This window comes from Epinephelus moara, chromosome 2 (assembly GCF_006386435.1).
Source record: "Epinephelus moara isolate mb chromosome 2, YSFRI_EMoa_1.0, whole genome shotgun sequence".
NCBI lineage: Eukaryota > Metazoa > Chordata > Actinopteri > Perciformes > Serranidae > Epinephelus > Epinephelus moara.
The window spans coordinates 19,522,757-19,540,797 of record NC_065507.1 but is presented as its reverse complement, the minus strand read 5'-3'; the positions used below and the strand labels follow the sequence as shown (position 1 = coordinate 19,540,797).

The 18,041-nt window shown below is 41.8% G+C and overlaps 1 protein-coding gene across 1 annotated transcript in view; it reads left to right on the top strand.

Annotated features, from left to right (window-relative positions):
- LOC126401207 (glutamate receptor ionotropic, kainate 4-like) overlaps positions 1–18,041 on the top strand; it is a 432,132-nt gene that overhangs the window by 292,132 nt on the left and 121,959 nt on the right. The window contains exons 7-8 of the mRNA XM_050062325.1: positions 9,024–9,202; positions 14,388–14,441. Coding sequence (XP_049918282.1) covers positions 9,024–9,202; positions 14,388–14,441 — 233 coding nt within the window. The remainder of the gene's footprint in view (positions 1–9,023; positions 9,203–14,387; positions 14,442–18,041) is intronic.

Below are 18,041 nucleotides of genomic sequence, written 5' to 3'. Positions count from 1 at the left end.
TCGACTTTGGCTCCGGCTCACCCAGCCCCACCCCCTCCCCGTCAGCTCGCACAGTAAGTTGGTTGGTTGGCAGCCTGCTGTCGGTGGCTCGTCCACATGTGCCGGCCTCATTAATCACCCGAGCCCGTGACAGCCTAATAGAGCGTGGCCAATTCATGAATATTTTCCAGCCATGGCTGAGGAGGCAGGAGTGGAGGTGGAGCTGTGCCCAAAGGCGCAGTGCACACCAGGACAGACATTAATCTAGCTAACCTCCACTATGGACGGAAGTCTGTGCATGTAGCGCTGTAGCACTGGTCCAGAATAGTGTCAATGTGGTTACACTTTTGGGTGGCCCAACATGTTGTGCGGCTGTGGCCTCTGGTAAATTAAAAGAGACACGTGTAAAAATGCATGCACACATTCGCCTGCAGCACACACGTACACTGTGCACACATTCACATGCATGCTGTTCCCGCTCTGTGCTACAGCAGTGCACTTTCATTAGGGAGGTGATTGGTGCAGCTGTCAGTACGCTGAAAGAGAAACATCCCATAAGCTCTGAAATTTAACTGGAGCTGCAGTGCAAGTACAGGATTTCGAAGTTCAATGAAACAGTAGGTCTCAAATGCTTGCAGAGCATTTTTCCACCTTAATAGGTGGAAGGTGGAGAGCAAGGTTTGCCATGTTAGCCTACTGCATTGTTCCACTGCAGCTACAGTAGAAAGCAACACTTATTGTATCAGTTTTCCACCATGATGTTTTTTTTTTTTGTTTTTTTTTTACAGTGTGCATTATGCTAATTGCTCTTTTTTTCTGGTGATGCTTGCATGCCTGTGTCATCTAATGAATTACAACTCTCTATTACTCACTGTTTTTTAGGGCTGACCTACTGTCTCTGCATTTTCTATTTAGTATTAGCATCACTAACCTGTAATCAGTGTTAGTCAGGTGGAAGAGGCATCTCAATGACTTGTAAAGAGGAATGTATACAGAGGTGTAAGAATGACGGGAACATAGTAATTGCAGGGGATGGTCTTAATGACTAATAATTATGTAATGTAATTATGCTGTGGCCACTAATGATCCTGTTGAAGGTGTTGATGTCAGTAGTCAAAGTGATGGTGGTGGCGATGGTGCTAGAAGTTGTCAAGCTCAGCTCACATCCCAGCTACATCAGCTGATCTCAAACAGCCAGTCAACTGATGTAGCAGCTAATTGCTGGAAGGGAGTCAGCTGATAGATCACATGATTCTTTTCTATGCAACCAATTGGCGAATCTCATTCAGGGTGCCCTATTTAAACTGCTCTGGCCTGCCTACTGTTGCTGCTTCCTCTGCAAGCTGCTTTGCAACCTGCCTCCACCCCAGCTCCTCCTTTTAATGCTGTGTCTGATTTATCAGTATCATTTCTGTTTGTCATTGATGCTGCTCTGTTCTGTTCCCGTGGGTGCTTTGCTGCTGCTCTCCCTGCCTCAGGCTTTCCATGTAGGCGCATGGAAGGGCAGGGAGGTTTGCTCTCTCTGCCTCAGGCTTTCCTTGTTTGCATGTGGAAGGGCAGAGAGGTGTGCTCTCTTTGCCTTAAGGCTGTCCACATAGGTGTGTGGAGGAGGCTTTCTGCGTAGGTCTAGAAAAGGCAGAGGCCCCAGAACAGAGCCATACCGCCAAAAATAATACTGCAAATGGAATAAAGTTTTCTTTGACTAAAGTGTTCCTGACTGAATGACATTTTTGGATCTGTGGAGAGTGGGTAGAGTTTGTGGGCTTAGGTGCCAACATGCAGTATTTTGACTCGCTATAGAGTAAAGTGCAAAGCCTATACTTACTTTTTTTCTCAATTAGGAAAGATACAAAATGGATTTAGGCACAGTTACAGTTCCCCCATCGGTGCACACAGATCTGATGTTTTTGTCTGCTAATTTTAGTCTCCTCAGTGCATGTTTAACTCTCATGCCTCACATATAGCACATCATGATTTATTCACGAAGGCTGCTTTCATTGCACTTTGCATTTTGCTTTTATCGATGCAAAAACAGTTTTGCAATGTTTTGAAGGCTTTTTTTTTTCTTTAAAATTTTGACATTTAAACTCAAAATGTGTATAAAATCAGGTAAAAAAAAAAAACATTTTGTGACATTCTGGGTTAAACTCCTGCATGAAGCTTTCATCTCTTGCTATCTTCCCCCATAATTTATTTCACTGTTACCTTTACTTTTAAGACAAAATAAAAAAGCCAGAGACCTTTCAAACAGAACTATCCCTTGTGACACACTCTATACGAGGCTTTTCTCCAATGTATCAGGTTCACCTGAACTCTGCAATCTTTGCCTTTTGCCATTTACTCAAAGCGTCTACCGTGGTTGTTTTGGCAATTGAGCACTTCCACTTGTCACACGGTAATATCAGAATCAAGATGTGAAACCTACAAATGAAGCTTTCTGCAGCATAAGTCATTTGTGGTTTCCAGTGTGATGTATGAAGAATGAATATTAATGATGTTTGCAGGAACAACAGGAATGATCAGCAGGGGCACATTACATCAGCACCGCCACTGTGTGACAGGTGGATTATTGATGGTTATACTTTTATGGTTATTTGGGTTAATGGGCAGGGGAATATGCTCAGACATACTTTAAATGTTTTGACACATGATATTGCCTACAACATTTTAAAGTGGTGCCCCCTATGGTGGCAAAGTCATAAAACTAGGTCTTACACTCTGCTCAAGGCTAAATGATGAGTCATCATCATAATGTACGGCTGTCATCAGGCCTTTTGGGTCTGTGTTAAAAGCTTCGTCTGTGACCGAAGGTTTCATTATACATAATTCACCTACACCTGTCAGAGTATTCGTATTCAGGTGCTGTACTACATTCACAAGTTAATGCTGTGTGTGTGCATGCGTGTGTGCGTGCATGCAGGCACCCTGTGGTGACAGTGTGTGAAAGGTAAATTAGTGGTTGCCTGACTTGAATGTCAACTCTCACCTTTATCTGTGCGCCTGAGAGAGAGTCTGAGCCATGTGTCGTCCATGCCAATGAGGTGGTAACTAACACAGAAGTTTATACCTGAATACGTGTGAGGATCGTCTTTGATAATGCATTCCTTAGATTCAAATTTTAACTTTAAAACGCATGCTCAACCACAACTTCCAATCTTATCTTAAACCTTAACACCTGGCCTGATAGGTGATCAGAAATGGTCAGACATGTGCTCTGTTGCACCCGTGACCACACCCAGCAGCAGACGTTGCGCTAGACTTTTTCGTCGCCGGTCATTTTGACCGACAGGGTCATAAAAATCCGGTCATAATCTATTTTTACCGGTTATTTTAATTTTCGTTTTTAAATGATAATAAAGATATTCAAAAACATTTAGTTTTCATTCGTTCATTTTTAATAAATCCAACAAGCAAATTATAAAGTGTGCATCCGCGCCCTGCTGCCACACTGGAAACTGGAATTACCAGCGCCACTTCAGCCACAGTTTTAAAGTCGGGGAACATTTCTCCCAGAGAAGTTATCAGAAGTTGGCGAGACTCTCTGAATGAGGGGTTTCCTGATCCTGCAAGCACTCGCTTCACCGGGAGGAAATCCCGCAGCATGCGCTCCTTCTGCACCAGTGGTTCAGCTGCACCGGTGTGTGAGCCGTGGTGGTCACAGACGCGCTCCAAAGCCTCCTGTCCATAGCTCTTCAGCACGCACTCCGCCACGTGGGCAGGGGTGGTAATTGCAACCGGTCAAAATGACCGACGGCCTTCAGATTTTCCGGTCATTGTTGCAAATAAACAGTCAATGACCGATAATATCCAGTTAACGCGACCCCTGCCCAGCAGTGATGTTACAGGGTCCTGGAGTCCACCTGTACATCACTGCAGCAAGGTGAGATGTTAAACCACCTAATAGCCCTTTTATACAGAGATTGCGCAATAGGGCCACTATGAGGTTCCTTCGTTACATCAACTTTGCTCTTTTATACAGAACCAAACAAAGGCAACACAAAGCTGCCCTAGTGTGTGATGCTGGTGTACTGCAAAAGAGGTGTGACAGGTGTGACAGGAAACAATGGCACAACATGGCAATAACAAAAGTTTATCATTCGTGTTATATGGCAGCTGATCTCCCCCTCTGCTTGAAGGGTAAGTGGCCGTACATATGCCTAGTCTTTAACCGCCCGGAAAACACAAGGTCAGGTACTGGGCACTACTACAGCTTCCAAGAGCCCGGCAGCAGGTTGCATCTGAGGTTGCTAAGCAACCTTAACAAGCACTGTATCATAGCTTATTTACCTGAAATCCTGAGTGCAGAGCTGATCTTCTTCCAGGTGCTGTTTATAAGTGTGCAGACCTATCGCCTAGTGGCACAGATGAAAAGCTCTGGCAGCACTGAACTAAAATGATCAACTTTTCCATATTTATCACAGACTTAATACTTACGGAAGAAAGGAAAGATATCTGTCAGCTGTGATTGGTTGTTCCTTGTCACATGACATGCGGTGCATGCTGCTGCATTCCAAAAGTTGAACTCAGTTTATCTGAAGGCGCAGCCATTGTGTCCCGAAAAATAAGCACTTGGGAATGCCACGGTAGTGTCGCTCTGGTGTTTGAGTGTACCGCCATGTGTCTACATTGAAAACAATGAATTTGAGGGCGCAAAAAATGCGGCATGTGTACGGCCTCTAAGGAACTCCAAGACTTCATTGTCCCCCCAAATTGCAGCCATTTTTGGTTGCTGTTCTTCCTCTTTGCTGCTTTTTAATGGCCACCTGAGGCAAGTTATTCTCCTCTGTCCCTCATGTTGAAATGCCCAACCTTACAGCAGATATAAACAGATTCAAAAAATGGATTTGCTTTCCACGACTAATTTCAACATTAATGACAACTGTAGGGGGGTTGAATTTTTATGTAACTCATTCATTTATTCATTTTCCATAACCACTTATCTCGATACAGTGTTATGGCGGGCTGGAGCCTATCCCAGCTGACACTGGGCGAGAAGCAGGATACACCCTGGACAGGTCGCCAGATTTTTTTTTATATTACTTGACTGTTGAATTTTTATTAAGGTTAAAGTTACACATAATTAAAGGCGGGCCGCTTTGAGTGTCAGGCTGTCTGCCGATGGTGTCCCCTGCTTCTCAGTCAGATCTACGCTCCCTCCTTCACAGAGCCAGCCTTTCTCCCAAATGTTGTCACTTCTAGTTCCAAAAAAACATAAGATAGCAATGACTTAAATGCCAAAGTCGAGGCTTCAACACGGGAGTCCACAAACCCGTGCATGATGTCATGATAGCTACGCCCATTATTTTCAAAATCTATGTGTTTAACAAGTGAGTAAAGTTGCAAGCTGCTAGAATTTTTCTCATTCACAAATGCCTGGTGTGGCACAAATGTGTGTGTAATAATGTATCGCTATAGGCCTACCCAAACCTATGGAAAATGGAAATGGGGTAAAATATTATGGAAAAGTTATGGAGATGAATTGGTTAAAATGCGTGGGAACCCTGGTATTACTATATAAGGAGGTGAATGCAAAATGTACATACATTGAGAATCAGTAGTGTTGGCAAATGGCCACCATGAATTGTATCAAATAGTGGGTTTAACTTATTATGACGTTAACCTTAACTTAACTTTAATCCTAGTTATAAAACCAGTTTGAACCCTCAAACAGCCCAATGAAACAGTAAGGACTAGCTGAAATATCCTCACTTTTCAAAAATGACCTCATTTTCAAGGCAATAAACATGGTCCTCATAAAGACAGAGGTACAAGGACACACACACACACAGATACACACAGATCGCCTCAAATTCAGTGGAAAAGAAGAGAAACGTACTTTACAGGACAACATGCACACACACACAGTCCCACAGAACTTTCTTTCTCTGCACAGGAACCTATACAAGTCTAACCAAAGGAGAGAACATTTTTCATTCAGCTGCATGGTTTTCGTTTGATTGAAACTGGTTCACCAGAGCGAACAGCAAGAGAGCAACATGGCTGCTGTAAAACACCCAAGTGAAAAAAGATTCTGACTTGTCTTTGAATCCTGTGCAGCCAAAACACTAAAGAGAATATGGGCTTTTATTCTGTGTGTCACTCTATTTGCGTGTGAATGTGTGTGTGCTGTTTAGCCAGCTGCATCTAGTACAGTGTCTAATGTCATGAGCAAGAAGCGGCAAGAAGCTTCAGAGGGTGGATGCAGGAGGCAGGCGAGGAGGGCGCTTTAGCAGAAGCTATTTCAAGCTCATCAAAGTTATTCTGCGTTATACTACAGAGGAAGCCGATCTGACAGGTTGGAGACACAGCCAGGCGAGCGAGCAGCAGCCAGGAGTGATGTCTCATGAGTGCACAGACACAGGTAGCCAGGTACAGGAAGACAAACACATACGGTGATATACTGCCGTACAGACAGGCTGACAGACAGGCAGACACTGAGACATAATTACAGAAGCTATTAGACATGATGCCGGTGACTGGGGCAGTACTGTAGCTTGTTTTAATGTGCTGTGAAGAAGCTAAAGGAGTCAGCTTGATAACTTTAAATTGCTGCACCAGAATTGGTCTCCATGTGACAGATGAACTACTCTGCTGCTGCCATTGCAGGAATCACATAAAAAAAGCTGTGGATGCCAAAGTCTAGAGTGCCATTTCATTATGACTTTATAATGGAAAAAGCAGGTGGATGCTCAGCTAATGCAAGTCCTTCTCCCCAAAGTTACGTCCTTCTCATGTGACTCTCCTTGCCAATATCAAGAAATGTTATATGAGGGTGATGAGATCTGCCAAATTGCCAAGGTGAGGCCAATGTAACTATCACACCTAAGTGCCATGGTTTACTACTCATGAGTCTCACTCAGGTTGTCTTTCCCCGATATAACACCTCACGAATTAGTTTAAAGTCCTATATGGAAAATTAGTCCAATAACCTCTCAGGGTCGGCTTATATATGGATGCAGAGTGACTGGTAAAATGCTGCCGGGAGCGTTTTGATTAAGTCGGCCATGCTTTAATTAGGGCAAATCCCACTTACCTCAGTAGAGTCAAACGGTCTATTACCATGGGATGGAGTACAAGAGAAGTTGCTGAAACGTCCCTTTGTGTTTGATGGCTTTGCAGTAATTGTAATTAAAGATAATCAGTCTACTTGTTCTGCGTGGACATGTCTGTATGGATTTATTGTTGTCAAATGTGGCAGAAAAGCAAACAAGAGGTACACTTGTTAGTACTTGGGGAGAGTGTGCAATTATTAAAGGTCCAGTGTGTAGGATTTAAGGGGATAAATGGGCAGAAATGTCACATAATATACTGAGTGCATTTTCTTAAGTGTCTAATCACCTGAAAATGTTGTCACCTTACAAGGCTGTTTATAGCTACATGGGGAATGGGTCCTCATCCATGGAGTCTGCCATGTTGCACCACTATGTTTCTATAGAAGCCCAAAATGGACAAACAAAACACTGGCTTTAGGGGCATTCACGTTTTCCCATCAGCCCCTCCGTGATGAGCCAAACAGCATCGGAAACTAGGGCTGCAAATAACGATTATTTTCATTGTCGACTAATCTGTCGATTATTTCTTCGATTAGTCGACTAATCATTTTACCGAAACGTGTTAAAATGTTGAAAAATGTTGGTCTGTCTCTCCCAAACCCCAAAATTATTTCATCTAATGTCTTGTTTCGTACTCAGGCCAAAGGGTTTTAGTTCACCGTCATGAGAGAGTGTGTAAAGCTGCCAATATCTGAACATAAGAAGCTGCAATAAGAGTATTTTATAGTACTTTTCTATGAAAAATGACTCAAACCGATTAGTCGACCACTAAAATAGTCACAGATTATTTTCATAGTCGATTAGTCATCGATTAGTCGACTAATTGTGGAAGCCCTATCGGAAACCACTGATTTTTCAAAGTCAAAGTGCTTTATTCAGTGTTTTTACCCGTTTATTTGGGAGGGGAAGGGACCTCTACATATAATTTGGCACCCAGTAAAAACCTTCTGAACATCTTAAGTTATTACTTTATTTTATTTATAAGGACAACGCACATTAATCAACATTTCTGTAAATGTGCCAGTGTTAGCCAGCTGGCTAATTTTCAACAGTCCTTTGGCATGATGTTTTGAAACCAATAAAAGGATAAATTTCACAGGACAAAGACAACATAAAGACATAAAGACAGCACTAATCTCAGCAATTAGAAATTGTCAAGGTAGAACAGAGGCAAAGCAACAAGCAACGGCAGAGCACCAGTTCAATACAGTAACGCGACAACAACAAACAGCATGTTAGCACAAACAGACATGCAAGCAACACGAGGCACCAACGCACAGCTAAGCATTACATTCAGACATGCAGAGCAGCAATAGAAAGTAAACATAGACACAATAGTCATTATGTGTGGTCAAAGGCACTAACACGCAAGCCATGCAACAGAAAGTTAGCCATGCTGTTAGTAAAACAGATGCATACATACCCATGCAAAGTTGGCTGCCTGGCAATGGGCAAGGACATAAGGTTAACAGCAGGTTAACCAGAAATAACAACAGTGTTGATTAGAAATGTTCACGTCTGATTGTCCAAAAATCAAGAAACAAATGAGCATTTGTTTGAAGGTGATAAATTATCAGAGAATAAAGGTGAGCAGTGTTTTTTACCAGTTTAAATCACAAGGTGTGTTCGTTTTAAAGAGGAGGAGACCTCTGTGGATAACTGGGCTCCCAGAAAAACTTCCTGAACAACGAATACTGATGGAATTATAACTGGAGGGAGTTTCAGCAGGTTGCAATCTGCCATCTTCACACCTAGATGCCGCTCAGTCCCTCTCACACACTGCTGCTTTAAATTTATATTGCATTTATAATATGAACCATCATTCTCTTAATTCTCATTTGACTTTCTTTAACTTTTTGGCGATGTATTTTATCAACTTTTTAAAAAGACTATTACTGCACCTCCTTGGGAGTGTCTTCCCTTCATTACAAATAACCCTCTTATGTGTTTTCTTTGTGTGTGCCTGTGTGTGTGTGTGTGTCTTACCGGCAGGCTTATTGAACCTGGAGCAGCTCCTCAGGCAGTTCCTCATCTCTAAGGAGACTCTGTCAGTGCGCATGCTTGACGACAGCAACGACCCGACCCCGCTCCTGAAGGAGATCCGAGATGACAAGACTGCCACTATTATAGTCGATGCCAATGCCACCATGTCACATATCATTTTGGAACGGGTTAGTATGGTTCACATGATAGCTGTGGTTATTCATGCACCGATAACTCGTCTTTATTCCATGTCTGTAGTCTGGAGCTCTATAGCGATAGGAAATTCCCAGGATCCACACTTTTAACTCTCATAGATCTCAAGAAGGAAAAGTAACTGAAAAATGCCAGTGGCAAGAAGTGTTCAAGGCTAAAAATAATTGTACATACGGAGAAGGATTTCTTTAACTGGAAGTTGGTTCGTCTCCAGTTTTGACCTGTAAAAGTAGAGGTTGTATTCCCCACACAAACAGTGTGAGGAACATTTTAAAAGGGAAATATCCTTTTCACCGCTATAATCCATTTGCCGTCTCGAATCAGAAGACAGATTACATGAATTTATGCACATTTGGCAGTGGGCACAGCTTTTAAAAGACAGAGGGGTTACAGAGTCTAGAGTCAAAAAACCTACTCCAAAATAAAAGGCAAATGAATTGAGGCAATCTTGTCAAACAAACCTGTTACATCAAATTATATGCATGAGAGCATTAAATCAAGTTGTACTCCAATGATTCATCTGCCATAAGTGAGAATTCTGCACAGTTAAGTGGATTAGTGTGAGTAAGGACAGACTCATAAAACGAAGGAGCCCTTTTGTCTACTTTCTAATACAGTTCATGTTGCGGATTAAAACAAGCTGTGCTGTAAGTCTGTGAGGTAGATCAAGTGGACGGATTCTTTCATGTCCTTCTAATCTATCATCCATCTGTCGGTTCCTCCTCCAAAGACACCTCTTACACAGAAATATAATTAGAAATTAAGCCATAAAGTTCATCAAGTGAGTGGAGAAACTTTCCGTCAACTTCTATTTCTGTCACTAGCCTTAACAGTATGACCTGTATGTGTTTTCTCTGATGGCACATACGAATAATTAACGTCTCAGAACATTATTAAACCTCCAACATATTGCTGAAGCTTCTCCTGACTGGAGACTTACGATTGTAAAGAGCCTTGATGGCATCGGTAAAGGCGATCGTGGGAGCGGAGGAAGTAAGGGTGTTTGGCAGCAGCATATGGCCTCTTAGTAATTAATACGCACCTCATTATTTCTAGAAGACAATGGATGGATGCCTAGAGTGGAGGTGATAACTGGAGACAGAAGGGAGATGGGAGAAGGAGAGATGTTTCTCCTGCTTCACCCCTCGTTCTTGCCGTTTTAGTCTCACTCTGTATCTCACAGTAGTCTTCAGTCTCAGTCTCTTACCTCAATCAAGCTGCCATCAATGGTCATCCAGTCACCATGGCAACCCTGGTAACCCTGGGCCACAGAGCAGTGGGAGCCCACAGTGGGATGTCTTTCTTTTTCTCCTACTCTGTTCCCTTTCTCTCTCCGTCTGTCTCCTCCGTCTCGATATGGAGTTGCTCTCTCTTACGCTCTCTGTTCTTTGCCCCAGAGAAGACTATTTCACTTTGTTTCCTCACACCTCCCTCCTCGTGTGGTCTTGTACACCCATCCCTCTGTCGCTCACTCTTTTGTCTCCTTTATGTTTCACACTGTCTGTCTCTGTCTGTCTGTGAGGAGACAATCCTACAGCAGGGTGGGGGAAAGTTGGCAGTCCCGCCTCTCATGAGGAGTGCCTTGTTGCCAAACATATCAAAGCTGTGCCCAGGCCATATATATATGCCATTCTGAGATGGTGATAAGAGTGCCCAGCTTGTCTGAGGGGACAGAATCGTCTTTTGTCATGCAAGACATTCCCCCTTATTCGTCTGTTTACATCTTACATCAAACCCTCATCAGACAAAGGTCTCACTCTCTGAGGTTTTAGCATTCAGAGGGGTTTAGGTCAGCAGTGTTTGCATTGTGAATGTAATCTCGTTCAGTCAGGCCTCCACTGTTGTGCACAGCTATACAGAACCAGAGTGGGATAGATAGTGAGCCCATATGGGGGCGTGCAAACCGTGTGCACTCTGACCAAAAGCTGCGGTAGAACAACAAGAAGATCAAAAAGTGGGAGAAAAAAGGCAGGGAAGCTCATTTTGAATGCAGTGAAAGGAAACCAAAAGGATATTTTCCATCAGCTGCGTGTTTTGGTTGCATTGAATCTTCTGAAAGGGATGTGGGCAGCAACCAAAGGCGATTTGGGTCATAATGTCAGTGTCTGTTTGGTGAGGTATTAAAGGGACGGTTCAGATTTTAGAAGTTGGATTCTATGGGATACTTTTGAATAGACAGTGTATTAAATACAGTTGATGTAAGTCGGCACACCCCCACTTTGGAGAAGCAGGCTGGAGTCTGACATCGAAGCCAAGCAATTGAGTGTTGCAGATGGGGTCAATAACAAAACGTATTTTAGCCACCTAAAACAATATCAGTTTAAGTGTACGCTATAGACCGTTTTATGGCAGACGTCACATTAACGTCAGTTCGTTAGCTGGAGGCAAAACACAACTCGCCACCAGAGGGGTGGAGGCTACATAGGAGTCTTGAAATTTCGTCTTGTCATGTCATTGGGATCCAGAATAGAAGGTCATGACTCAAAACTTAAATTTGATCGCATACCAGCTACCACTGCCTGTCAACAAAAACGAAGACAGCTGTGGTTAAATGTGACACAATGATGCAGTGCTCGTATGTGCAGCGCACACTTCATATCAGGTTGGGGAAAGTATTTACTGTTGTCGGGATAAATTATGTTATGTGTATTAAAGGTTATCAGGTACACCTCATCAGAAATTTGGGGGGTATTAAGAGGAATATTGGATTACTCTGTAACGCTAGCTTTTTAGCGCATTAGCTAATGTTAGCTTTGATAGCAAAACAGTAGTATTCAACCACAAAGTCGGCCATTCGACCTTTCGGCAGTCCTGTCAAATCCTTCATCCTCTGAGTGAGAGCATATGGGTCGGCCAGTCTGGTCCCGTTGGTCAGTGTTTACTCTTTCAAGTAACACTTGCGGTCCCGGAGAGTGAGTGACCTGACATGGCGTGTTCCTAAATTCAGTCTGATGGTCTACACTAAAATGAGAGCCCTGTTGGTCAAAGAATTGGAGCGTTATATTTCTATATGAATTAACAACTGGTTAAGTTAATCACACATTCACTCCACTCTGCGCTCTGTGCCAGAGTGCGCACTGACACTCAGAATGAGAAATTCTGAATTGCATCATCCTCCTCCATTGTCTAAAACAAGCCAACAGAACTAGTTAGCGTTAGCCAATGTCTGTGGAGAATTGATTGCCTCCAGCTAAGCCCCGCCCACCAATAAACATCATACTGTTTACCAACAGTAAAAGGGTCTATATTTAGAGTATTTTCACTGCTTTACCTTAATGTAACAGGAAAGTAAGCTGTGATGTCGCTCTCCTAAAAGCCGGACTCCATTGAGAAAAGCAGTGATTTAACATCGCTGAACACAGGAGCTGCTGGTCTACCTCTACCTCAGTCATTTTGTTTGTATTTGTTTGTTTGTTTGTGTGACTTTGGTGTTTAAAAGGGTTAGTTCTGATTCAGCAAAGTCACACAAACTGACTAACTGACCCAAGCAGCAGTAGACCAATAGCTCCTGTGTTCAGTGAGACAAAATTACCGTTTTTTGTCAGTGGAGTCTGGTGGCTTTGACGAGAGCAAAGATGGGGAACTGCACCCCAGCCGGAATGAGCTGTCTGATGGAAAGGTAACAGGTGTCTGATGAAAATACTCTCAATATAGCATTACCTTAACGTGATATAAAAAATTTTAGGTGCCGAAAATACATTCTGTGGCTGACCCCCATACACAGCAGTACATTGCTTAGCTTCTATGTCAGACTCCCACCTGCTTCTCTAAACTAGGGGCGTGCCAACTGACTTCTACTGTATGTAATATACTGTCTATGGATAAGTACCTCACCCAACCCCACTTCCAAAATTCGTAACTATCCCTCTAAAGGCAAAAGTCACCCAAGAAAAGTGTGTTTGAAATATTACTTACTGCATTAAAAATATCAACAACCTTGTGTCATTAGCTAACTTTACTTACTGTGTGTAACCCCAGGGCGGATACTAATAAACACCTTCCCTGAAGCATAATAATTACCTTACACAGTCATCATACAAGTAGTTTCAGAGTTATAGCATGCTAAATATACTCACAGAAGGAAGCTTCATAAAGACATCATGAGAGGTCACTCAGAGTTTAATAGTGAAAATTGTAGTTGGATGTTTTTGCTATGTACTGTAAGTGATGCCTTTCTACTTCTTCCTCTTTTATTATTTATGCTTCTGCAGAACACTTAGGCGGAATATTCAACAGCTGAGTGGCGTACACTCCTAATGGCACACAAACACCCACACTTAAGAGGTTACACTTTTTGCAGAAATGACAGCTAAATATCAGTTATTAAACGCTTTCTGATGCTACACAACCTTACAGCAATGTTAGTGTAGAAGCTGTTTATTATGGAAATATGTAAATTTCAGCGCAGCCAGGTGCAGAAAAGACACTCTCTGAGTAGCGTCTCAGAACGAGCATAAGGGTTAATTTATGCTCAGGAAGGATATCACTCAGGTCTAAATGCTGATTTGTATTAACATGTTCTTGGACAAAAGAGGACGATCTTTGGCACTGATTGGTTTGAGATTTATATATATATACTGTATATATATATATATATATATATATATACATATATATCTACTCTGATATTTATTGATTTTAATCATGACGTGCATCGCAGTGTGATTAAATAGAAGCCTATAGCTCGATGATTTTCTTTTTTGCTAATAACTTTAATGAAATGAAAGTATGAGAAGTTCACCCTGTCCTTCACAACTGCTCCTCACTGTGACTTTGATTTAATCAAATTGTAAGACAGAGTGTCGAGCAGCATACTAATGCACCTCAGAAATTAATTGCTCCATTGAGAGCCATCGTCAGATAAGAATGTGTCTGGTCTTATCAAGATGTGGATTTGATCTGTCTGCAGCAGAGTGGAGCTTGAGTTACACTGAATCACTGACCTCTCAACTTCTCTCCATGCCCCTTTATTCCCGACTCTCTCTCTGTGCTCTGTGTTTTGTACTCCCCACCTCCCTCCGTTTCTCTGACCTCCATCTTAACATCGTTTTGTTCAAACTACAATCCTCGAATTTCTGTTGTGTGCCTTTTGTGCCTCCTTTCGCTTACGCTTTTTTCTTTATCTCTCCCCTCCTGTCCTTCTTGTCTTTTGTTCTGCAGGCATCAGAGCTGGGGATGCTGTCAGTCTACTACACTTACATCTTCACCTCTCTGGTAAGAAAACAGGAGATGTTACGGGTATTTACAGGCAATATAGATTTCACACCTCCAAGAGCACATCAGTAGTCTAATGCTGTGCTCCTGTAGTGTATTAAAATAGTGCACTTTAATTGGTGCTCCGCACTTGAGTGAATGATTGACTGGATAGAGTTAAGCAGACAGGTGCTAAGACAGAGGAGTTATAGCATGGCTTCATTATAGCATGGCTGGTTTTCTCCATCACTGCATGCGACTGCAAATTAGAGACATAGTGAGTGTAGAGGCTCCAGTGGCTCCAGTCGCTGCTCGTTTGCCCTAGCTGGTAGAAGTGCACTCCTACCAAACAAATACGTAATAATGATTATTATAATTGCTACAAGTACTATTGTTGTTGTTGTTGTTGTTGCTGCAGTTTTTCTTATAATTATGATTGTGGAAAGCCTGCCAAGCTCCCATTGACTGAGCGATGAAGTCATCGTCCTCAGAGTCAACATTCATTTCTGTCAATGGAGGAGCTCCACAAATCCTTCCTCTGCGTCTTTCTTCCTCTCTGCATTTCTTGCTGCTTAAATGACCTGTACATACATTTTTTTTTATTTCTGTTTAAATGAACAATACATAAATGTTTTAATTATCACAAATAAATAACCTGTGTTGTTTTGCAGGGGATTAACTCCGCAGTTATGGTTCGTTTGCATGTTTGCCTGCAAACTAAGCCTATACTGTGTGGTGTTTTGTTCTTAATTGGCTCCAATTGCTCAGTTAATTAGCAGTTTCTTGCAACCGTTGGCCTTGAACCCTTACATTGTGGAATGACATTTAGAGAAATTTCCAGTTCTATAACGCTCATAAACTCTTTTATACAGATTTAATCACCTTCCATTACATAGTGTGCGGTGCACAGTTGCTTAACTGTGGTGAGTTAAACTTAATGTAGCTTTGTAAGTGATGCTTTGCACTGGATGTTGCGTACTGCTTACAGTGACAGTGCCCTCACAGAGGTGACAGAGGCAGATAGAGGAAAAAGCTGAGAGAGGCAGCTAAAGGAAATGTTTTTTTTGCAAAGTTGCTTTCAAAGCAGGAGCTTTCATTACGAGTGAAATATCTAACAGCCGCTTCTTAAATACTTTATCTCCTGCGGGTATACACAAAAGTTACCTCTGCAAGTTTTGTTGAAGTTTTGTAAAGCTTTCATTCGTTTAGATAAATGCTACATTGGCTCTATATTTCATATATTATTTTGTCTGATCTGTTGTGCCAACATTAGGATGCAATTTGGAGACAGAGCAGTTTGAAATGAGTCACCACCCCTCAAAATGTCTGCGCACGTCCCTGCTGGAAATTAAAGGGATTGACCCCAAATTTGAGGGTAATGTTGTTTAGGCACATAGAGGCTAAGGGATCTGTGAGAGTTATTCTAAGATCATAAAGATAGCGGCTTGGAGAAAATTTGATGCAGTAGTAAACTTACCAGATAGCTGCTCCCTAATGGAAATTAATGAGGTTCGAAACACTTTGCTCTAATAGCGCTGTAGAGATGATTCATATCAAGCTGATTTATGACTCATTAAGAGTGGGCTGCTGCCATCTTCATGTTTTCCCCCACAGCCCTTGACATAGTCACTGCTCTTATTGTATCTCTTCTCTTCTCCCTTTCTTTCTTTAACCTGCTTGTCTTTGCTTTGCCTTTGTATCTACAACTAAATACGCTCCCTCATCACTCTGCTCTGGTGTCTGCTGGAGGGCATGGCATAGCACACAGATTCATCGCAGATACTAGATGATCACCCTACATCCCTCCCCCCCCCGCTACCGTCACTACCATTTTCTTAAAATCCAGCCATTGCTCAGTGACGACGTCCTTAATAGCTTCAGCTAACATCATTAAAATGGCCAGCAGTGTGCCCCTGGCAGCCTGGGACATAATGCAGAAGCTGTGAGTGGAAAAATAGAAGTGCCGTTGTCTCCTTAGTTGTCGTAATAAGTGATTCATCCTATTTATTGTGTTTTTAAATGGCTCTGCTTGTGCATCATGCGCACACACATGTGGATAAATACACTCAGACATAAAAGAGGATGGGAACAAGTTTCATTATTTTCTCTCTGAGTTTAGTTCATTGTACGCCCATTTAGCAGACTCACTGTGATGGTAATGTTGAAAAAATGGCAATAATACTTTGAATGCTCGGGGTCACTTTTTCATCCTCTCATTAAAGAACACTCTGCCACTTCACAAGACTGTCCTGTCCAGAAAAATGACAGCGTCGGCCATTTGTTCAAAGACCTTTAAACAACTTAGAACATTCAGTGCTAAGGCAGGACGTGATGTACTGTTGTCATAGCGATGCGGAAAGTTAAGGTATGTGAGTCAGGGTGGCGAATGGGCGTAGAAGGAGTAGGATTTGACTGACTGGAGTTTAATTGAGGGTCAAACTCCAGTCAAAGTGAGTTTCCTTCAGCAAATGAGTAAGTTTCCTTCTAACATATATACATTTCCATATGTTTCTATTTATACTGTGATACAAACCTGTGTAATTTCCTACTGTGCAATATTCTACCACTTTATGTGCAATAATATTTATGAGCTACATTTCTATATCTTTACACTCAATACACTACACACCATTGTGTGTGTTTCAGTTATCCCGTGCAACTATCTATCACACAGTAACTGTATAAGTGACAGGTATATATAGTGTGTACAGATTTTATATGTTATTACTTTACTTTTATTGCATCTTATTTGTATTTTGTAATATTTTTATCCTTTTTAGCACTTTTATCGTATCGCATTATATCGTATTGTAGCGTAGCGTAGCTTATCCTATCATTGCATATCCTGTCATATCCTTGTGTAGCCTATCGTATTGTATCGTATCGTATCATATCGTATCGTGTCGTATGGTATTGTAGCGTAGCGTAGCGTAGCTTATCCTATCGTAGCATATCCTGTCATACCTCAGTGTAGTCTATCGTATCATATCGTATCGTATCGTATCTTTTAAGCCACAGCTGATAACTTATGAAAATAACTTTGTGTCATATTTGCTGAAACTGTCCTTATATTCTGATGGAAGCACATGAGACAGCAAAAAAAGGAATATCCCTCCTCCTCTTCCTACCGCGTCTAATGACATTCACTAAAACTGATGACAGAGCACCGAAAACAACCAATCAGAGCTGAGGAGTCTCTAAAACAGCTGTCAATCATGTCAGTCACTGCTTGTGAACTGTGGTCAAACTGTCACACTAGCAGCACTGATCAAATAAAAATCAAGATTCTGTTACTGCATTGCCTATTTCTTGCCTTGGATATTTTCAGAAACATATTGTAGTGTACTGTTTAGCTGTAAAGTGAGAATATTTGGAAATAGTCAAAGGCCTTGTTGGATTTCATTCATGTTTGTAACATAAACTGACTGAAGTAATCAGCTTTTAAGAAATTCCAGCACCTTTTGTGAACCACAGACATACTGGAAGCAAGATAGATGTTAAAGGGCCAGTGTGTAATATTTGGCATGGTTTATTGTCAATGTGAATCTGAATCTGAATATTCTACCCATTAATATGTTTATGTAAGTGTATAATCGCTATAAAATAAAATTTGTTTGGTTT